Raw genomic sequence first — 24,470 nt, 5'->3', positions numbered from 1 at the left:
ATCTGTTGAATTCAGATAGGGGAAAACATGAAACTATATACACAAAATTACTGTCTTAACAGAGCATCTGTAAAGAAAACTATTGTTAATAATACTGTCTTAACAGTTTTGTTTTTGTTTTTACCTGTGGCTTTCAGAGGTCTCTAAGATATTTTCTTCTTGAGCATTTAGTAACATTTCAGATACTTGATACTGAGCCTCTAGTAGGAGAAGAGTGTCTAGATCACAGCATACCACACTTAATAACCTATATAAACAGAAACAATAAAAACAGATTTTATAAAATATATTCTAAAAGTTTAGAAACTTTCTTGGTGTCTCAAAGTAATACCTACACATGGAAATACAAATTTTATGAGAAATATCAGTTACTTCAAATACATTTGTAATAATTTTGATTAGTAGTAGACTTCAAAAGTTTTTCTCTTTGGCATATTATTTAAAGACCATGGGCAATTTCTAATCCAGTTTTTCTAAAAAAATTATCTAAATCTAGGACTAGTAAGTTCTCACAACTAATTTAAAAATTATACAGGGAACATTAGCAAATCCATAAAAACTGCAAATTGCCACCACTTTTTATCAACAATTAATTACATAAGAAATGACAGAATCATTTTGCTACCAATCCAGGAAATGCTCACTAGGTGAAATGTCAATGTCTGACTTTATAATGGTCAAATAAAGCTGAGAATACCAAAACACACTGATCTCTCTCTAAACATGCATGATTTCCACCTGTCTCTCAACATTGCTAAAAGAAAGGTAAGTGGAAATCATGTGGCTCCCATTGTGATACAAGAGGACATTCATTGCACAATCTATGAAATATTCTTGCCAAGAAAACTGAACCTGAAACTAACCAACCATTACTACACATTACACTATCAGTTTACAGGAAATACAAAAATCAGAGAAATATGTTAAAAAAGATGACCATAAGGAGGAAAGAGTCAACCAAATCAATAATTTGGAAAATCCCACACATCATTATATATTATTTCTTCTGGGGAAAAAATATGAAAAATGGATAAGGTAATTTATAAATTAAAAGCAAATGTGAAGATTTTGTTGTGACTGTGATTCAAGCAAAAACTGTAAAATGCATTTTTGAGTTACACAGGAAAATATGGGATAGGTACTAGAGGAGATCAGGAAAATGGTGTTAAGTTAGCTGTAACAATGACAAAGTGGTAATGCTTTTTTTTTTATAAACAGGTCTTATATGTTAGAGATACATACTGAACTGTTCATAGGTAAAATGGCATATCTGGAATTTGCTTTAAGGTACTTACGAAAAAAGTGTGTATGGGAGTGAGAGAGCTAAAACAAGATTGGAAAATACTGGTAATTGATAAAAACAAGGTACATGAACTTTCATTATATTATTGCTCTTTCTACTTTTTATATGTTCAAAAATTCTATGATAAAAAAGTATATAAAAAAGATAATGTGAAGGTAACAGCAGGGGCTAGGGTAGATTGAGTGGTTAGGGACAATTTCTCTGAAAGGTGGCATTTGAGGAAACAGGAGATCCAAGAAGAAACTAACCTTCTAATCACTCATTTCCTAATTTATCTTAGAGTTATAGTCAAACATGAGCATAAAGTCATACTTATAAGAATACTTATTGCTGAGTGGTCATAAGAGTAAATAAAAAATTTTAAGTGTCCACTCATAGAATGAAGTTCAAGTGTTTGGAGTAGATTTTATAGTGGTATACTATGCAGATATTAGAACAAAGCAGCTACATATGTTTAGAAAAAGAATTATCTCCAAAGTACGTTAAGTGAAAAAGGAGAGGCACAAAGCATTGTATACAGCAGTAGCATTTGAACAAAAATGGAAAAGCATTTGAATATAAATAAATACATATTTGAGTCTTTTTTGTTTTGTTTTTGGGGTTATTTAAAAAAGATTTATTTATTTTGAGAGAGCAAAAGAGCATGTGCACACAAGCAGAGGGAAGGGCAAGGGGAGAGGGAGAGAGAGAAAATCTTAAATGTGGAGCTGATGTGTGGCTCAATCCCATGGCCCTGAGATGGACCTGAGCCAAAATCAAGAGTCAGATGCTTAACTGACTGAGTCACGTAGGTGCCCCTAAATACGTATATGTTTTTACAAAGAATCTCTCTCCAAGGACAAAACAACTGGTAAGAATTGTTAGCTTTGGGGATGGGGAGGAGATCTGAGGGACTGGAGAGGAACATACTTCTCGCTGAATGTCTTTTATAGTTTTTGAATTTTGGTGCAATTGCATGCTTTACCTATTCAATAGCATCCATAGAGAGAAAAAATGTTTGGCAGATGCTTTTAAGAGTCAAAAATGGCAAGAGGAGTTAAAATCGTGGAGTAGTAGGAAGACGTTATGTTTCCCTCATCCCTTGAACACAGCTAGATAATTATCAAATCATTCTGAACACCCAGGAAATTGATCTGAGGACTGAGAGAACAGACTGCACAACTAGAAGAAGAAAAGAGGCCACATCATGGAAGGTAGGAGGTGTGGTGATGTGATTTGGGGAAGAAAAGAATTGTGGGTGCTGCAGAGAGGAGGGAGCCCTGATCATGGAGAGATGAGAGGAGAGAAAAAAAAGAGAAAGAGGCAGAGAGAAAGCACACAGGGGATTACACAAAAACACTTCCCCAAAAACACTGAGTGCAAAAATAAGAGGGGCTGATTATCCCAAGTTTTTATAAACAGTGCAGCTTCTGAAGTCTTAGAAGTCCACACCACTGCCAGGATAAACCTGGGGGGCATAGCAGTGCTCTTGTAGAGAAGGAGGGCAGAGGCCCTGGAGCTGATGGCATGCTCTGAGGATCCCCTGGGTCATGATGGAAGAGAGTTCCCCATCTTGGAGTGCATTTGGGAGAGGTGTCTCCTGTCTATCAGGAGACAAACAGCCTCAGGTGCTACTGAGCTGCCCTGTTCGTTAGCATATGAGCAGAGATGTCTGCTGAGGGCAGCTAATCTGGATGTGGGCTTTTTGCCACACTTTACCATAAACTCCAAACTCCTGAACTATCATTTACCATAAACTCCAAACTCCTGAACTATCATGCAACTGCTTTTCTGGGACAAACCAGTACTAGCCACAGCTCAGTGAGACCCTCCCCCAGAGGATCAGTGCCAGGTCTCAAAAATTTGGAGTTTTAAAACCCAGCTGCAAGCCTGAGATAAAACACAAGAGCACTAGGCCACCGGTAGGCAGATGGCTTGGTCACACACAGCGTGAAGGCAGGAATCTCATGGAAGCCAGGGACACCAGAGGGGAGATTGTTTGTTCTTCTGTGAGGGCTTCCTGAACAGTGATGGGTGTGAACTCCTCTGTCCATGAACAAGAGCAGGCTGATACCATTTTCACCCCTCCTATCAGCACAGAAGGACTTTAGCAAGAGGCACAGTACACACAGTGGAGGCTTGAGTAGCTTACACCACACCCTACCCCCTGTGCTCTGCAAGTCCCTTTTTAATAGGGCAAGTGTGATTGAGAGCCAGAGCAGCAGCAGGGCCCTCCCGCAGAAGACCAGCACAAACCCCGTGCATGCACCAGGTATACTGATCATAGGCCACTGCAAAGCTTCAGCTCTAGTGAAATTAGGAACAGGAACAGCTTTCCTAACACACAAAACACAGACATAGACAAAATGCCAAGATGGAGGAATTCATCCCAAAAGAAAGAACAAGAAGAGGTCATGGGCAGGGAGCCAATCAAAACAGATATAAGTAATATACCTGAACCAGAATTTAAAACAACAACCATAAGGATACTAGCTGGACTTGAGGAAAACATAGAAGAAACCAGAGAGACCCTTACCACAAAGATAAAAGACCTAAAAACTAGTCAGGCTGAAATAAAAAATGCTATAACCAAGATGCAACAGACTGTATGTAATGAACACAAAGATGGAAGAAGCAGAAGAATGAATAAGTGATATAGAAGATAAAATTATGGAAAATAATGAACCTGAAAAGAAGAGGTAAAGAAAAATTTTGGATCACAAATACAGACTTAGGGAACTCAGTGGCTCCATAAAGCATAATAACATACATATCATAGGAACCCCAGAAGAACAAGAGAAGGAAAAAGGGGCAGAAGGTTTATTTGAGCAAATTATAGCTGAAAACTACCCTAATCTGGGGAAAGAAACAGACATCCAAATCAAGGAGGCATAAACAATTCCAATCAAAATCAACAAAAGCCTGCCAACACCAAGATATATTGTAGCAAAATTTGCAAAATACATAGATAAGGAAAGAATGCTGAAAGCAGCAAGGGAAGACAAATCAGGTTAGCAGCAGATCACTCCACAGAAACCTCGCAGGCCAGAAGAAAGTGGCATGATATATTCAGTTTGCTGAATGGGAAAAATCTGCAGCAAGAATATTTTATCCAGCAAGGCTGTCATTCAGAATTAAAGGAGAGACAGAGTTTCCCAGATAAGCAAAAACTAAAGGAGCTCGTCAACACAAAACCAGCCCTACAAAAAATACCGAAGGGAATTCTTTGACAGGGAAAGAAAAACCGAAAGCAACAAAGGCCAGAAAGGAACAGAGAAAATCTCCAGAAACAATGACTTTACAGGCAATACAATGGCACGAAATGCATATCTATCAATAATCTGAATACTCTGAATGTAAATGTAATAAATGCTCCCATCAAAAGACACAGCATATCAGGATGGATTAAAAAAAAAAAAAAAAAAGATCCATCTGCATGCTGCCTACAAGAGACCCATTTTAGAGCTAAAGACACCTCCAGGTTGGAAGTGATGGAATGGAGAACAAATAGAACAAAATACAAAAATAGCAAAAATAGAACAAATACTGCTAGGGGAGGGATAGAAATTGAGAAAAAAATGTCATGGCTGCCCATTACAGGCAAAACATAGCAAAATAACTCCTCCCCTCCCCCCTGCCAAGAATAAATTCTTGAGTAAAAACAACAAATTTCTCAAAATTTAGGGATATAACATACATGGAAAACCTTATTCTCTGTTTCCAACAGTGGAAAAAGAATACATAAGACAGCACCAGGAGTATCCCTGGTCCTACTATGTTTCTTAGTAGAAGGAAGAAGGTGGAACAAGGAGTCAGAAAAATCACTTATTAACTATTAGTTATAGAGATAATTATTAATAACAAAACTACCTCCATAGTAAGATAGGTGGGGACAGCACAAAAAAGGGACACTCACACACCCAAAACTTAGGCCTATAGAAAAATTCCAGGTAACTGGAAATATAACCCTGCTTTTTCTTCAACATGAACCTTCTACAAACAGCTAATAATGAAATACTTCATCTCTCTCCAAAAAGAAATACCATGAGATACATACAAAGGTGCTCCAAGAAAAAGGAGGATAGATATTGTTAGAAAAATAAGAAGGATCAACTAAATAATAAGGCTTTCAGTTATGAAGGTATAGGGAAACCTAGTGACCTTTCTGCTTTCTCTAGGCTACTAAATAATCAATAGGAAATGAAACTGACCCTCAGTGTCCTCTGGTTTATGTTGGAAAGAAGGGGTCTATAGGATCTAAATGTACCATGAGATGGTCCAAGGTGAACTGGAGCAACTCTGAGAGCAAATACACGCCAGACAGAATTCTCCTCATTAGAGAATGAGTAAATAGAAACTTTAACAAATGATGTAGAACTTTTAAGATCTACAAGTACTAGGAATAATGTAAAGCTTAGCAAATTTGGCCCAGCAATAAATTAAAAGAATAGCAGACTGTGACCAAGTACAGTTCCTTCCAGGAAGAAAAGAATAGTTTAATATTAAAACATCTCCTGATGTAATTCATAACATCAATATGTAATAGAAAAGAACCATATAATCATCTGACCAGATGCTTAAAAGCTACTCAAGATTCAACATCCACACTCTATTCCCTGCCCTCCAAGAAATTTTAAGTAAATTAAAGAAAGGTTACTTCTTTAATTTGATTTAAAAAACAAATTTATCTCAGTGCAAGAGCTAAAAGCATAAACAGGAAATGCATTCCCATTAAGGTCATGAGGAAGGCAAAATTGCCTATTATTATTTAACATCTTCTAGAAGTTTAAACCAAATTCAAAGACAGATGAAAATAAAAAACAATCTGAAAGGAAATAAGGTTCATTATTAGAAGACAATGAAACTGTTTAGTTGGAAACCACTCCTCCATGACATAAAATTCAATTTACTTAATTCTAAGAAATACTGGTTGAATATCTACTAAGTCCCAACCACTGTTGGAAGCGCCCAGGATACATCACTGAACACAAAGGCACAAAAATCCCAGTCCTTATGGAATGCAAAATACTAGAGGAGGGGAAGACAATATAAAGAGTTAAACAAAACACAGCATGGATACAACTAAAGCAGGAAAGTGAATAGAGTTTTAACAAGGGGGTAATAGGGATGGATAACTGTAATTTTAAGTAAGGTGGTTAGGAAAGACCTTACGGAGAAGGTGACACACTTCAGTAAAGACCTGTAAGAAATGAGGAATCAAGCCATGGACCTATCGGAGTGAAAAGTGTCCCTGGCAGAACAAGCAGCTTGAAAAAAGGACCTAAGGCGGGAGCATTTCTGGCATGTTTGAAGAGTGAGGTGCCAAGTATAACTGAAGAGGGAAAAGTATTAGGAGATGAGGTCAAAGTAATATTAGGGGTCCAGAACACACGGGACTCTCTAAGGCCATTGTAATAACTCCAGATTTTTCTCTGATGACATGAGAAACCACTGGAGTATGGTTTTACCCTGAAAGGAGAAACCTTGTGAGTATAGAATTGACATGATCTGGTTTGTTTTTAAATGGGATCACTCTGGCTACTGTATACAAAATAGGCTGAAATTAGGCAGGGACCCAAAGAGATACACCAATTTTAAAAGCTATAGCAATAGGCTTATAGCAATAAGATTAGATAATGACTTAAAAAGGGTTTTGTTAGTAAAGAATCTATTAAACAGAAGAATAGCTCTGTGGTGAACAGACTCTTGGGGTGGTCCCTACCCTCCTGGTACTCATGATTCCCTTGAGTGTAGGCAGGGGACCTTTGACTTGCCTCTAATCAGAGAATGTTAAAGGTGAGAGAACAGATATGATTATATGATTATATTACATAAGAGTTTGGGTCCTTCTTCCTGGAATCTCTCTCCTTTGATAGCTTTGAAGAAGCAAGCAGCCATGTTGGGGAAAAACATGCAGCAAGGAATTGCAATTGGTCTCTAGGAGTTGAGGGCAGCCTTCAACAGACAACCTGCAGAGGCCTCTAGCATCTAGGCAGCAAGAAAACAAGACCCTTGGTCTTAAGACCATGAGGAACTAAATTCCACCAACAATCTGTGTCAGTTTGAAAACAGAACCTTCCCTAATTGAGCTTCACATGAGACCACAGCCCCAGTTGACACCTTGATTGTAGCCTTACGAGACTATAGACAGAGGACCCAGCTAAAGGTGTACCTCGACAGAAACTGGGATAATAAACGTGTGTTGTTTCTGGGGTGCCTGGGTGCTTGCTCTCAGTCGTTAAGCATCTACCTTCGGCTCAGGTCAAGATCCCAGGGTCCTGGGATTGAGCCCCGCATCGGGCTCCCTGCTCCGCGGGAAGCCTGCTTCTGCCCCTCCCACTGCCCCTGCTTGTGGTCCTGCTCTCACTGTCTCTCTTCTCTGTCAAAATAAATAAATAAAATCTTTTAAATAAATAAATAAATAAATGTGCGTTGTTTCAAGCCACAAAGTTTCTGGTAATACATTATAGAAAAATAGAAAAAAACTCCAAGACTTATATCTAAGCAACTAAAAGTATGATGTGCCGTTTGGTTGATATGGAGAAAATAACTAGAAATAAGAGGAAAAAAATTATGTGTGTGTGTGTATGAGATATATGAATATGAGAATTATGAGGGTAACCAGTAACAAAATACAAAAAATAATCTACATATAACATACTAGTAGTAACATACCAGTAAGAACCAATTAAAACATTACCATGGGAAAAGAAATTGTGTTAACAATAGCAAAAATAATAACACAGAAGATACTAATAAGAAATGCATAGGTCCTATATGTAGAGAGCCAAAATATGTCACTAAATAATGTAAAAATTTTCACTAGACATAGCACCTATCTGGATTAGAATATTAAATATCATAAAGATGTGTATTCAATTCAGTTATGAAGTTAGTTTAAATGTACATTATGCAATAACTTAAATATTAAGCTTTTTATAAGAGTTCAACAAAATACCTCCACTAATAATCTAAAAGAAACATTTTTAAAAGAGAATAATGAAATGAATGAATAATTTGTATATACATTAAATCTCATAGACTATCAGATGTTTACCATGTTCTACATTTGGGAGAGGCATAACATATTTAGTCTCACAACTCTGTGAGGAACTTTGTCACTCTCTCCACTTCCATATGAGGAAATAGAAGCATGGGGAGGTTAAAAATCTTATCTAAGATTACTCTGGCAATGTGATTCAAGAGTCCATGTTCTTAACCACAGACTGATATTTCCACATACTGTAGTACATACAGAGGAATATAATATTAGTCTACAAATATTAAATTCACAAAAGATATAGAAAACCTCTTTGGAAAAAAACATATTAATGAGAGTAACTAAAGAACACTTAAACTAAACAGAGATATATACCATGTTAACAGACTGGAAAACTCAGTATTATAAAGATGTCAATTAACTCACTATTGATCTATAGATTCATTCCAATGATAATTAAAATCCCAGTGGGCTGATTTGTGTGACAAACTGAATGTAAAACTTATATGGAGGGGCGCCTGGGTGGCTCAGTCAGTTAAGTGCCCAACTCTTGCTTTCGGCTCAGGTCATGATCTCAGGTTATAAGATCGAGCCCTGCACTGGGCTCTGTGCTCAGGGCAGAGTCTGCTTGAGATTCTTTCCCTCCACCTCTGCCCCTCCCCCCACTCACTCTTGCGTTCTCTCTCTCTAAAATAAATAAATAGAATCTTAAAAAAAATTATATGGAAAGAAAAAAAGTAAAAGTAGCCAAGATATTTTTGAAAAATAAATGGAAAGAATTCCTCTATCAGTTATTGTAATTTATTACAAAACTATACTAATTAAAACAATGTGATATTTGTACAAGAATGAAAAAAATCCAATTGTCCACAATAGGAAATTCAGAAACAGATACCTGTTTTGCAACACAATGAAAAATTATGCATGTATGTATACAAATAAATATGTAGCTGACATTTCACATGTAACAGAGTTGTTTATAATAGCCCAAAGTGAAAAGCAAAAATGTCCACCACCAGCATAATATATAAACAAAACACAATATATTCATACAATGGATTATGCAGCAATGAAAATAAATTAACTGAAATACATGCAACATTAATCTTAGAAACAATGCTACAGAGAAAAGGTCAGAAATGATAGAATATACAGTCTATACTACCATTAATATACAGCTCCAAAAGCAGCAAAATTAAAATATATTGTTTAGGAATACTTGCCTATATAGAAAAAATATAAAGTAAACCAAAGAAGTAAATTTAGCCATGAAAGTCAGAATAATGGTTACCATTAGGGGGAATGAAAGGACTCATGATCAAACAAAATGCACAGTGCTAGTAAATTCTCTTAAACATGTTTACTCAATGGGGATTATGTGGACATTTATTTTACAACAATTTGTTAAGTTATAGGTTTATATTTTATGTAATATTTATATTTTTAAAATTTCAGAGAAAACTTAAGTATTATGCTGGGTGAGTAATGGAAAAAGTAAGTCATTACATCCATAAGAAGTATAAACATGAATGTAACAAATAAATCCAGAACACTAATAAAAACGCATATTCCAATAATTATGCAAAAAGATTCTTATAAGACTCAGTAACAACTAATACCATTCACTACTCAATTATGTAATCATCTAATGAACAGATCTTAATGGCTCATTAATTATAAGCTAGCAGTCAGACTAAATATGGAAGGAAAAGCCTAAGTAAGACAATCTTTTTAGCCTAATGATAATATTAAAGCTAAGTTTACAAAGTGAATAGTGTACAGATTATTTTATATCCACTAACCTAGAAAAATGATCAGAAAATCTCAAAATGTAAACATGAGTAGGTGTATAAGCAACAAACTGTTAAGTTTAATTTTTGTTGGTCCTAATCCCAATTTCCAGAAGTCATGAAAAAAATCTCTTCATTTCACATATAAAACAAGATGGTTATATCCAGAAGCATTCCAAAGAAAGTCAGCAATTAGCCAAAATAAATCCAAATTCACAGGTAAACTGGATAAAAGTTTTAGTGGTATATTTCCAGATTTTTTTACGAACAAAGTATTAAAAACAATTTAAAGTAATAAGTTTATGTAAAAATATCAACAGTAAGTACCACGGGCAAATTTCACAATACAAGATTTACACAAGGTCTCCTATGATTTCAGGGTAAATCCATGTTCTCTTTGTTAAATAAATATTCTTGTCTGATGAACATAATCTCCAGCTCCAGCCATCAGGGCTACTTGGTTCATAAGCCCATGTGAGTAAGCCACTAGGGTAGCTATGGAAAGAAGCTGACCCATCAACAAAAGAGATTATTTTACCTCCTTTATAGAAGGAGAGATCCCATTCAAGAACACTGACATGAGTCAAAAATATCTTAGTCTGGGTATATTCTCAGAGGACCATCTATATACCTCTTCTACCAATCTTCTTAAACCAGTCTTCCAATCTTTTTTTACTCTGAGCCCCTGACCATCCAGGACAGCATTTAGGCATGTTCTATAAGTTTATAAATCAATATCTGAAGTCATATCTCCTAGACAAAATGACTAAGTAGACATGCTACTTCAAAATTTTCCCTCTGAAAAGCTATGAAGCTATAGTAGCCCAATTCTAACAGGTAGTAACATATCATGCAGAAACAGATTTAGTTTTTTCTTCTTCCCGGGTCACCCAGTTAGAGAAACTTCCCAGGAGCCATAGGTAGTCTCGTGAATGTGTGCACCACATGTTCATACAATTTACTTATGTTCTCAGGGCCAGTTAATCTTCTTATAAATACTACTTGCACATGGTAATGGAGTTATATGCATATAAAACTTTGTTTTGGAAAATAACATAATATCCAATACCTAAAAAAATACCATATATTGCCTGGTGATTCAGAGTATCTTGTAAGATAGCACTTCAATATTGCAAGGTATTGTGCCCCACATGATACCATACTGAGTTTTCAACATGCCATTCCACCACTATCTAAGATTAGCTACTTCAGGGGCGCCTGGGTGGCTTTGTTGTTAAGCATCTGCCTTCAGCTCAGGTCATGATCCCGGGGTCCTGGGATCGAGCCCTGCATCAGGCTCCCTGCTCAGTGGGAAGCCTGCTTCTCCCTCTCCATTCCCCCTGCTTGTGTTCCCTCTCTCACTGTGTCTCTCTCTGTCAAATAAATAAATAAAATCTTTAAAAATAAAAAAAAAATAAGATTAGCTACTTCAGGGAGGAAAGGTTACATTATAAAACTAGTGAATATTGTGGATGTTAGCTCAATGCTTTTTTTGTTGTTAAATTAGTTTCTTGGTCAGAAGTGGTGTTTATGGATACCATGACCTTCAGTAAGTACAGAGTTGGTAAGATCATCTTTGGTAGAGAACCATGGATGTCAAATTTCATAGGAGGTATAAGAAGACATTTAATGTTATTAGCCTGCCACCAAATAGATAGCTGGTTGGTATCTCCAGATTATGTGCTATATTTTGAGTCCTCTTTTGCAATTTGGGCACTCAGTGGTACCTAGCTAGATCATCTGTGATGAGAGAATTCATGTCATTCAAATCATGGATAATTCCCTATGTAAGTTTAGCTATTGTGCTACATTAAGTCATGGCATCTATAAAACAACACTTTTGACCAGGAAACTAACAAAAGAAGCATTGAGCAAACATCCACAATATCCACTAGTTTTATAGTGTATCCTTCCCTCCCTGAAGTAGCTAATCTTAGATAGTGGTATAATGGCATGTCGAAAACTCAGTATGGCCTCATGTAGGACATAATACCTTGTAATACTGAAGTGCTGTCCTACAAGATACTCTGAACTACCACCAACCAATATATGGTGCTGTTTCAGAACTGTAATATGGGTCTAGGAGCTAAAGGGTAGAAGTAGAAATGATCATTTTCTTTGGTTTTCTCACCCCTCAACTTTGTAGCATGCAGCATGGGGGTGGAGGACTATAGTTTTGAGATATTATTCCAAAAAAGAATACTTCTATACTTCTACCACAACATTCCTCTAACCTTTTGAGGCTCCTCAAAACCCTGGAACAATAAGCAAAATAAAGTAACTTTGTAGACTAGAGGGATTGACCATGATCATAAAAACAAATAAACTAACAAACAAAAAAACCCTACTATTGTTCAATAGAGACACAGAAAATCAAGCGTAGTGTCCACGGAATACTCTGTAGTACCTCCTAATATTGCCATATCTAGGAATAAAAGTTAAGGAAGATTAATGTGGCTCAATACAGTTAAGACCACTAAGGACTCAAGAACCACAAGGAAGCTCTGGGTTGCCCTACTAGATTAAAAAACCCTAAGCTCAGGCTGGTTGGGTATCAAGGGAAAACAGAATGAAGTAATTGGGTAAAGAAGGTATAAATATCAACTAGAGCCTCATATCCACTTGTAGAAATGAGGACTACAGTAGCTAACCATATTTTCAACCTTGCTCTGGTTTAAGCAAGCACTTAGGTATTAACCAATTTCCTTTTTTTGATTTCTTTTACCTCCTATTTTACATAGGATGTTGATTTGTAATTTAGTCTATAGGCTAAAGGATATAAGTAAGTGACTGTAAATGAACAAAGAATGAAAATCACCTAGAAATTTATGCTAACATTGAAGAGACTCTAGATCTCCCTGTCAGGGAAGAGGGTAAGGGCACTTTTGTTTGTGAGAGGGAAATTATTTTGTGCTAGTGAAAGAACGTTTGTTGCTATCATTGTTGTCTGGAGCTTTAATGCTCTAAGGTTTGAATGACTCAAAATATTTAAAGTGATCAGACTCATATCTGGCACACAGTAAGCAATGCTGTAAATATCTGACATTGTTATATTTTACAGGAACATCTCGAGATATATTACTGCTAGATATACAGGGAAAAGCAAGCAAATGGAAAAAAGATGTCTTATTAATACTAAGAAAAATAAATTTGGGGAGGAAAGGAATAATAAAATAAAGGAGAGATAAGAGGAATAGGAAAGGAATAATAGAATAATAGCTCTTGAATTGGCAGAGAGTAACAGTTAACCCTCTTCAGCACAATACCCTTTTCTCTCAGCTGCAGTAACTGCCTCTGACTCATGATTTCCAGAAGGTAAAACCTCCAGTGTTCTGCCAAAAAAGGGAAAGAATGGATAGGAGTAGAAAGAACGTGAGGGCATACCTGAATCTTTTCATTTCAACCCTGTTCGTGAAAGTCTTAGACTTTCGCCTAGTCCTCTACTTCCATCCATGTCCATGTTGGTGCCTCTGGGTCCTAGTACTTCTAAAATGTGACACAAAAAGTTGCTTCTGGGCCTCCCCTTGTCACCTTGGGTTTTAGCTTTCCCGGCCTACTCAATCATTTACAACTATCAATTTGTTTTGTAACTCCTCCAGTTATATTATGGAAGGTTCCATCCCTTCAGGCGACTGTAGGGCGCCTGGGTGGCTCAGTTGGTTGAGCGACTGCCTTCGGCTCAGGTCATGATCCTGGAGTCCTGGGATCGAGTCCCACATCGGGCTCCCTGCTCGGCGGGGAGTCTGCTTCTCCCTCTGACCCTCCCCCCTCATGCTCTATCTTTATTAGCAGGAACACAAGCAGGGGGAGTGAGAGAAGGAGAAGCAGGCTTCCCGCTGAGCAGGGAGCCCGATGCGGGGCTCCATCCCAGGACCCTGAGATCATGACCTGAGCTGAAGGCAGGCGCTTAACAACTGAGCCACCCAGGTGCCCCATGCTCTATCTCATTCTCTCTCTCAAATAAATAAATAAAATCTTAAAAAAAAAAGAATGACTGTAAGGCATCTTGACATTTATGTTGTAAAGCACTACAGGTCTATGGGGTCAGGTATTACATTCTCTGGAATCAGACTATCTGGGTTCAATACCAGCTTCACTAATTACTAGCTGTGTCACCACAAGCAAATGGCTTAACTTTTCTATAGTCATTTGTAAAAATGGGAGATAAGAGTACCTATTTCAAAGGGCTGTTCTGAAACTGTTTAAATGTAAAACCGGTATCAGTACCTAGGACACAGTGAGAACTTTGTAAGGACGAGGCTATGCCGTAACAGAGGCAGCAGTGTATTTTTTAATGATAGTCTAGGCATACATTAGTAGATACATAAAAAATGAAGCAAGTGTAAAATCATTTAATCATTAACTTCAGGGAAAAAAATACTATGAAAAATGAAATATAGTCATAGTATACTACTTGGCCCATAAAGAGATAATATTTATATAGACATAAAAATATAAGCTTTTTTTTATGTTATGTTAATCACCATACATTACATCATTAGTTTGTGATGTAGTGTTCCATTATTCATTGTTTTCGTATAACACCCAGTGCTCCATGCAGTAATACCCATCAGGGGGCTAACCAATCCCCCCTCCCCCCTCCCCTCTAGAACCCTCAGTTTGTTTTTCAGAGTCCATAGTCTCTCACGGTTCGTCTCCCCCTCAGATTTTCCCCCCTTCATTCTTCCCCTCCTGCTATCTTCTTCTTTTTTTTTTTTTTAACATATAATGTATTATTTGTTTCCTAGGTACAATATAAGCTTTTAATAGTGACTTAATCAGATTTTGGATAAAACTATAAAGCAGGGAAGGAGGGACAGCAGAGGACATCTAAATCCTAAGCTTCTAAATCTCTAATGACAAGATAAAATCTAAAGTTTAAAAATCACAACATAGTATAAACATGTTACTCAAAAATCTGGAGATGAATGCCAGAAAAAACCAATTCAAGGAGTCGAAAGTGACAGTCTCTGAGGACTGGGACTTGGGAGTACAGAAGGATGGGGAGAGGACTACTCTTCATTCTTAAATGCTTTTCCCGTACTATTTGGCTTTTTAAACTATATATCTTTATTACTTTAAAATATTTTATTTAAAGATTCTATTTATTTATTCTATTTATCCACTAGAGAGAGAGAGTATGAGAGGTGGGAAGGAGCAGGGAGCTTGATGCGGGACTTGATCCCAGGACCCCGGGATCATGACCTGAGCTGAAGGCAGACGCTTAACCGACTGAGCCACCCAGGCACTCTATACCTTTATTACTTTAATAAAAATAAATAAAAAATAGTGTTTGGTAGATGTGACACAGACCATGAACTAATATCTTTTCTAGCTGCTCTGACAAAAAAGATAAATATAGACTCTGTGCTGGAAGTGGAAAATAAATTTAAGCCACACAGAATCTGGACCCTTACTCAGTCCTTTACTTTTGCTCAAGTAGATAAAACAAAAACACATATATTTGTTTTCTAAGCTCTAAATTGTCTTTTTTAAAAAGTTCTTTTTACCTTATTAAATTTTATGTCTAATGTAATGAAACTCAATATGATTTAATTTTTCATCATACAGAAAAATGTTTTGGGTAAAGAAGTTAAAAAAAAAGATTTAAATGCCAATTTGGCATCCCAAATAAGCTTATCTTGCTTATATAAGAAACCTCAAACAAAATTCCCCCTGGGCAAAGGATTTAGGCTCAATAATAGGAAACTTGCATTACTGATCTACAAAAATGGAACTATTCTTAGGGGAAGGAGGAAAAAAAGATCAAAGTATACTCAGAACTTCAAGGCAAATACTGTTAACGAGGGTCACCAGACTCCTAAGACATGCAAGATTTTGTGCTAAACATTAAGAATCAAATTGGTCACCATTCTTAAGAGATAACAATGTACTGTGAGGGGCCTGGGTGGCTCAGTCACTTAAGCATCTGACTCTTGATTTCATCTCAGGTCATGATCTCAGGGTTGTGAGACTAATCCTTTCACTTTTTTTTTTAATTAATTAATTCATTTATTTTTTATGTTATGTTAATCACCATACATTACATCATTAGTTTTTGATGTAGTGATCCATGATTCATTGTTTGCGTATAACACCCAGTGCTCCATTCAGTACAGCCCTCTTTAATACTTTCACTCGTTTTAGAATGTATCTTGAATATTACAGATTCTCCCAGGAGTCTGCTAATAACCCAAATCAAATCTCACCACACGAATAATTCTCTGTTCTTAATTACTACATACTTTGTATGTCACTTTCAAATATTACATCATTAATATGTAGGTAATATCCAGGTACTCTGGATGGTTCTGTGAAGTTCAGTCTTAGCTAGGGTACCTAGAATGGTTCTGTGAAGTTCAATCTTAGCTACCATCTCCACTTGAAGAAATTTGAACCATGTTTTTTGTTTACCTCATGCCTGAAGTCACAAGCCCTTTCTCTTTATCCTGCCCCTTTTTTCTAAGATTTCTTCCTTAAATACACTGAATCAACACATTTCATTTCTACTAACATTCTGAATATTTCCATGTATGCATCATGATAAATTCCATAAGCTATTCATTAACTCTGTAATCAAATGTATTGGTTAAGATATATACAAACAATACAAAACCCAACACAAAAGATTTCCTTCTGATCACCACATACAAACTAGCTAGCAGAGATGCAATGCCCAATTCCCTGCCTGTTGATCAAATCCAAGAATGGGACATGGATTACACACACAATAACTGTACCTCCAAATCTGGAGATTAAAGTTTCTGATGCACATACAGCCATATCTGGAGAGGGGAAGTGGGGAGTAGAGTCAGTTTGCCAATACACCTATGTGAGCAGAGGCTTACAGAGCCTACTCACTTGCTCTAGATACCAAATTCATACCTATTTCAGAAAGTGCTCTGGGGTCTCCTGAAGCTAGAGGTTAGTTTGGACTCTTGTAAGTATAGAGTATAATTTTTGGATATACTGAGTTTGCTGACGTTGCATGCTATGCACAGCCTAATGTTCAATAACTCTGGACATATGATCACGGGAAAGCTTAAGGATTGATACATAGATACAGGAGTATAGTCAGTAAAGAGGGATAACTGAAGCCACTGCGAGGAAAAGAGGTAAATGTACTGAAGACATACACTAGAAGAGATTTCTATTCAAAGGGTAAATAGAGGAAGAGGAAAAAGAATCAGCAAAAACAAAGGAGAAAAGAGAATCCAGAAATAAAAAGAGAACAAAGTCACAGAATTCCCAAGAAAGACCACAGATAGGGGCACCTCAGTGGCTCAGTCCATTAAGTGTCTGACTTGATTCTGGCTTGCAATTTTGGCTTTCTTCAGGATCTCAGGGTTGTGGGATCAAGCCCCGTTGTCAGGCTTTGCCCTCAGCATGTAGTCGGCTGGAGATTATCTCTCTCTCCCTCTCCCTCTACGCCTCCCTGCCCATGGGCACTCCCTCTAAAATAAATAAATAAAATCTTAAAAAAAAAAAAAAAAGACAGTAGACAGCAGTGCAGCACCTAATAGGAACTCAATAAATATTTTCTGAATGAACAAGTTAATGAAAGGAAAAGGTGTCAATAGTGGGTGGAATATAAAATGGTACAGAGATGTAAAGTAAAAGGAGTCATGAAAAGAGGGAAGATAGAAATATATTTGAAATGTGCCTAACTTTTTAACATAGCAAGTCCATTTCTAATGATTTGTTGTAAAGATAATTATGGGCATAGAGATATTTATAAAAATGTTCAATAATTTTTAATAAATAATCTACACGTCTAAATACAGAAAATTGGGATTCATCCATATACTAGAATATTATTCAATCCTTTAAAATTATGGTATACATGAACATTTATAAGTATGACAGGATGATTTAAAATTAAATTAAAAAGGCAGTGTTAAGACAATAAAACTATTAAAAAAATATCCAGCTAAAACATGAAAAATTTTGGCATGAAGAGGTTAATGGTAAATATCTCTAAGAAGAAGACTAACAACTATGGTTTTGTTTTCATTATTTTCTAATTATTCTATAAAAATGGGAATTCTTTGATTAAATAAGAATTTTGAATCCATTACTGATGTCAATTAGTAATAGAGCATCTGTTTTTTTCAAATTAAATTAAATATCATATATCTATTTATGTGCTCAAGTACATGTGTATACAAAATCCAAAATGTGGATGGTTTTGTAGTCAGATTATATCTAATTTCTGATATTAAAAAAGACTGCAAGAGATAATTTTAAAATTGCTTATTACTAATGTTAATCAAATTTAAGTCTAGTTAGCATCTGGGTCACTGGGAATAAACAATTTCATGATTTGTTGTGATGGAATATTAACACTTACCTATGTTTGCTAAAATAACCACACTGGGTCTAAACTGAAAATTACTTTTTACTTTTCATCTTAAAGTCATCTTATAGGTCAGATTTTTTACAAAGAAGATAGTCATACATAAAACTGTTATAGTGGGGCACCTGGGTGGCTCAGTCGGTTAAGCGTCTGCCTTCAGCTCAGGTCATGATCCCAGGGTCCTGGGATCAAGCCCCACATCAGGCTCCCTGATGAAGCAGGGAGCCTACTTCTTCCTCTCACTCTGCCCCTCTCCCCCTACTCCTGTTCTCCCTTGTTCTGCTTTCTCTCTCTCTCAAATAAATAAATAATCTAAAAAAAACAAACACACACAAAACCTGTTATACTGTATATATAATTTACTGTTATGGGTGTTCTATGGGTGTTTAAAAGGTGTTCTATAAATAAAGATTTCAGAGTTTTTTTGTTTTTTAAGAAAACTAACAACAGGCCACATGACAGTTTCAAATAAAGAAGGAGTAAGTTTTAGGAGAACTATACTAACATTTCTTTAACCATATTAAATTTAATGTGTATATTTAATGAAAAATTACTATATAAGATTTAAGTTGCTAAAAATGTGCAATTCTAGACTCTAATTAAAACTTAATTTGTAGTTTCATATAAAGAAAACTATTAATACTGAATGATATAATTTTTTCTCCATGAAATACAGTTTTTATATTGAAATAATTTAGGCATGAGCATAACAGTCCTCTAATCGAAAGATTGTTAATAATATCTTACTACTAAGCCATGATGAGGAGGATCAAAAGTTTCCAGGAGATGTGACATTAAAAGCAAAGGTAACAAAAGCAAAAATAAACAAGTGGGAGTACATCAAACTCAAAAACTTGCAAAGGAAATCATCAACAAAATGAAAAAACAAAGTCCTGAATGAGAGAAAATATTTGCAAATCTTATCTCATAAGGGGTTAATAATATTCAAAATATTTAAAGAACTTACACAACACCAAAAAATTTTTAAAAATCCAATTCAAAAAATGGGCAGGGGATCTGAATAGACATTTTTCCAAAGACAACATGCAGATGGCCAATAGCTACATGAATAGATGCTATCAGGGAAATGCAAATCAAAACCACAGTAATATCACCTCACACCTATCAGAATGGCAGTACTGTTGGTGGGAATATAAATTGGTGCAGTCACTAGAGAAAACAGTATGGAGGTTCCTCGAAAAATTAAAAATAGAACTACCACATGATCCAGCAATTCCACTTCTGGGTATTCATCTGAAAACAAAAACACAAAATTTGGAAAGATTTATGCACCCCATGTTCACTGCAGCATTATGTACAATAGCCAAGATATGCAAACCACCTAAATGTCCACCAATGGATGAATGGCTAAAGAAAATGTAGTATATATACTATGGAATACTATTTAGCCATTAAAAAAATGAGGTCTTGCCATTTGCAACAACATGGATGGACCTTGAGGGCATTATACTAAGTGAAATAAGTCAGGCAGAGAAAGAAGTACCATATGTTCTTACTAACATGTGGAATTCCAAAACAACCAAACTCACAAATACAGAGAATAGACTGATAATTGCCAGAGGTGGGGAGTGGGGAGGGGGGAAATGTGTGAAGAGAGTCAAAAACAAAATTCCAGTTAAAAAATAAATCAGTCATGGGGATGTAATGTATAGCATTGTGACCGTAGTTAATACTGCATTGCATATTTGCAAGTTGCTAAGAGAGTAAATCTTAAAAGTTCTCATCACAAGAAAAATAATTCTTAACTATGTGTATGGTGACAGATATTAACTAGACTTCTGTGGTGACCATTTCACAATATATACAAAGACTGAATCATGTTGTAACCTGAAACTGATATACGTCAATTATATATCTTAACTAAGCCTCAACTTTGGAAAAAAAGAAATTATAGAGGATAAGAACCCCAAGGTGCCTTAATTGTTGTCTGTAAAAGACAATGTTCAAGAAAATAATTTGGACCCAAACTTTTCAATAAATAATTTGGACCCAAACTTTTCAATAAATAAATAAATAAATACATTTATTGAAAAGTGTGTTGTTGTAAGTCACAGAGGAAGTAATTCATAAAGCCAGCTTTGCCTTGAAGGATGAGTCAAATTTTTGTAAGATGACAAAAGTGAAAGCAATATTCAAGACAAAAAAAATAGGTATACAGGCAATAATAAACACTGTGCTTCAGAAGAAGTCTAACCTATTCAGCATTAGTTCAGGCTGAGGAAAGGTGGAAAATAATGTACATAGGAAAGGTGTAGGTATATTATGGAGCTGAAAGCCACATAAGGAAGTCTGGAACTGCCAGTTATTTAAAATGAGAAGGTGGGGAGCTTTACAATGTGTTTCTTTTCTGCATTAATTACCTCACTTTTTTATTACCTTAGTATCTGATTCCTCATTAGGTTGTAAGGTTAAAGAGAATGAGCACCACATCTTATTTACCCATCATTACATCCCCTACATCTAACACAAAGCATAACAAGCGCTTAATAAATATTGACGGAGTAAATGAAGTAGAGAAGAGTAAACTAACAATTATAAATATTAATCTGCAGTCATATTAAAGAAGTGCTGCCTATCTCATGTCACTACACTAAGAAACCTGGATTAGTTTAATCTCCCTCCTGGGTAGAGAAGAAAATAAGATCGAGGACTTAGGAAGGCAGGTTAGGAAATGGCAGAACATCCTTCTAACACAGGTGGACACAGGGAAGGTGGGAGGCCAATGAGAGCAATAACGTCCTCATCTCTCATAGTAGAGTCAATCAATATTGTCTAGAAGTGAAATATAATGTTCAAACCACTTGAAATGTTTTACATAATCTTTTCTTTCTTAAACTTAGAGGAATCTCTGGGGAAATACTAACACCTGGAGTGAAAAAACAGTTATTTGAAATTCAGCCATTTCTTCTGTTTCACTAGTTTTTCTTTTCTATAAAATTCAGTTAGAATTTAAAATTTAAATTAAAATGGTAAATTTAAATATGATTCCATTTTTATAAAATTATCTCCATATATCTATTCTTCTGTATGTACATGCGCAAAAAGATGTCCAGAATAATTTTCCTCAATGTTAATGTTACTTTCAGATAGGTGCAGGGGATTAAGAGTACACTGACTTGATGAGCACTAAATATAGAACTATCGAATCACTGTATTATACACCCGAAACTAATATATAACACTGTATGTTAACTACACTGGAGTTAAAATTTTTATTTTTTTTATTTTTTATTTTTTTTAAAGATTTGATTTATTTATTTGACAGAGAGAGAGAGACAATGAGAGAAGGAACACAAGCAGGGGGAGTGTGAGAGGGAGAAGCAGGCTTCCCACTGAGCAGAGAGCCCGATGTGGGGCTCGATCCCAGGACCCTGGGATCATGACCTGAGCCGAAGGCAGACACTTAACAATTGAGCCACTCGGGTGCCCCTGGAATTAAAATTTTAAAAAATAATGTTACTTTCAGAGTTAGGAAGAATGTCACTTAATGTATTATAATTAGTCTCCTGTGTTGGTTAATTTCTTTATAATAAAGATAAATCACTGTTTGAAAAACAAAGAAAAAAAGTTAAGATGACTTTCAAGACTGAGCAACTGAATAGTTGGTTGGGCCACTTAATGAGATGGAAACAGAAGATTTATTTTGTTTTGTTTGTTTTTGTGGGAGGAGATCCAAAAGTTCAGTTTTAGACATGTTAAGTTTGTGATGTCCAAGAAATGTACGAATTGAGATGTCAAGAGAGAGTTGTATATTTGAACCTGGTAGCTCCGAATAATGATTTAGGTTAGGGATATAAACTGTGGGGCACCCACAGACATACAGGATACTTAAAGGTAAAGGTGTAAGTGGATGAACTTGGGGTAGAACAAAGAGGAAAAAGTGCAACTGGGACAAAGTCCTTAGTATTCCAAATTCTTCTTTTTTTTAAGATTTTACTTATTTATTTGAGAGAGCGAGAATGAGAAAGAGAGAAAGAGAGAGAGCACATGAGAGGGGGAAGGGTCAGAGGGAGAAGCAGACTCCCTGCTGAGCAGGGAGCCCGATGTAGGACTCGATCCCAGGACTCCAGGATCATGACCCAAGCCGAAGGCAGTGGCTTAACCGACTGAGCCACCTAGGTGCACCTTTAGTATTCCAAATTCTAAAAATTGCTTAGAAAATGCAAAAGAGAAAAAATAGCAGCTGTGGAAGTGTCACAGAAACAAAGAGAACTTTCACATAGAAAGAAATGGTCCACTCTATCAAATGCTGATAGTTATAATAAGAAGAGAATTAAAAAGAGAAGAATCTATTACATTCATCAGCATAGAAGCTACAAGCGACTTGAGCAGGATGTGCAATTCTGACAGAGTTAATAGAGTCAATGTCAAATCTAAGTGGGCTGAAAAGTAAAGAGAGGTGAGCAAGTGGGGACAGTTTGTACAGATTACTTGCTATGATGAGAGGAAGAGAAACAGGCCAGTGACTTCAGAGACAGGAGGTCAAGAGAAATTTCTTTTCGAGTGTGTTTCATTGTAAGATGAGACATGTGAGGGCATGTCTGCACCCAGATACCAAAATTAGAAAAGGACAGGCTAGAAGTGGAAACAAAGAGGATAGGAGGGCTAATCAAAGGAGCAACCTTCTCATATATTAGTCATTTACAAGATTTCTAGGATCTGAACAAATAAAAATTCAGAAATTTACAGAGGATGTGATTCTATTAAAAAGTGAAAATTCATGGGGCGCCTGGGTGGCTCAGCTGTTAAGCATCTGCCTTCAGCTCAGTTTATGATCCCAGGGTCCCTGGATCGAGCCCCAGGTCGGGCTCCCTGCTCGGTGGGAAGCCTGCTTCTCCCTCTCCCACTCCCTCTGCTTGTGTTCCCTCTCTCGCTGTGTATCTTTCTGTCAAATAAATAAATAAAATCTTAAAAAAAAAAGTGAAAATCCACATTTCACTAAGCCCTGTATTAGCCTCATCTAAGTGCTGTGGCAAACCTACAGAAACTGTATTAAATGTACCCTTATTCAGAGGGGGAAAAAGTGAATGGAACAAGCAGTGCTAAGTATAGAAGGCAAATACACTCATGAGATGATCTACTGAAGGGAACGGTATAATAAAGGTACAATTAGAAACAAAACCAATGTAGAAAGTAAAGAAAATGATGTAGGTAAGAATCCAAAACACAGAGAAACACAAGATTTATAGAATACAAAGCTATGATATAAATTATCACTATTGGTCCACAAAGATCAAAGCTAGACTGAATTATTAGAAGAAAGCAAAGTATCTAACCTCAAATGTATGACCTAAAAATATAACTGAATATTATGAACATAAACTTGGAAATACAATGAAATAAACATATTGTCAAAGAAAAACTTGTTAAAAAAGCACAAAAAATAAAATACAAACTTTTCCTCAGAAAATGATTTGGTCTTTTTCTTTCTCTTATTTTTTTTTTTAAAGATTTTTATTTATTTATTTGAGAGGGAGAGAATGAGAGATAGAGAGCACGAGAAGGAAGAGGGTCAGAGGGAGAAGCAGACTCCCCGCCGAGCAGGGAGCCCGATGTGGGACTCGATCCCGGGACTCCAGGATCATGACCTGAGCCAAAGGCAGTCGCTCAACCAACTGACCCACCCAGGCGCCCTTTTTCTTTCTCTTATTGCTGATGCTGTAAACATAGCAAATCACTTGGCAGCATGTAGAAGACTACTGGGGTACTGAAAGAATGAAGACAAAATTTACTTCCTAGTCAAACACAAAAATCATATAAAGCAAGCAGATATAAACACTTGAAGTACTACTGCTACTACATCTATTATGAATATTTTTATAGTGCTTGCTACATGCCAGGCACAGTTAAGTCATTTTAATTTTTCTTATGCAATTCCCATAATAGTTCTATGAAGAAAATAATACAATTTTCCTCTTACAGATGGTATCTGAGATCCCAACTCACACAGCTAGTAAAGAGCAAGCAGTCTTGACTCCAGAGTCCATGTTGCTGATCTAACCACTGTATACCACACAACTC

The 24,470-nt window shown here is 36.2% G+C and overlaps 1 protein-coding gene across 4 annotated transcripts in view; it reads right to left on the bottom strand.

Annotated features, from left to right (window-relative positions):
• TBC1D32 (TBC1 domain family member 32) overlaps positions 1-24,470 on the bottom strand; it is a 196,732-nt gene that overhangs the window by 73,504 nt on the left and 98,758 nt on the right. For all 4 annotated transcript variants that reach the window (XM_028117067.2, XM_028117066.2, XM_028117068.2 and 1 more), the window contains one exon: positions 125-247. In XM_028117067.2, coding sequence (XP_027972868.2) covers positions 125-247 — 123 coding nt within the window. The remainder of the gene's footprint in view (positions 1-124; positions 248-24,470) is intronic.

The sequence above is a fragment of the Eumetopias jubatus genome, unplaced genomic scaffold (assembly GCF_037043125.1).
Source record: "Eumetopias jubatus isolate StellerSeaLion01/CBP00866 unplaced genomic scaffold, mEumJub1_p1.0 scaffold_6, whole genome shotgun sequence".
NCBI lineage: Eukaryota > Metazoa > Chordata > Mammalia > Carnivora > Otariidae > Eumetopias > Eumetopias jubatus.
This window is presented reverse-complemented; position numbering and strand designations above follow the sequence as displayed.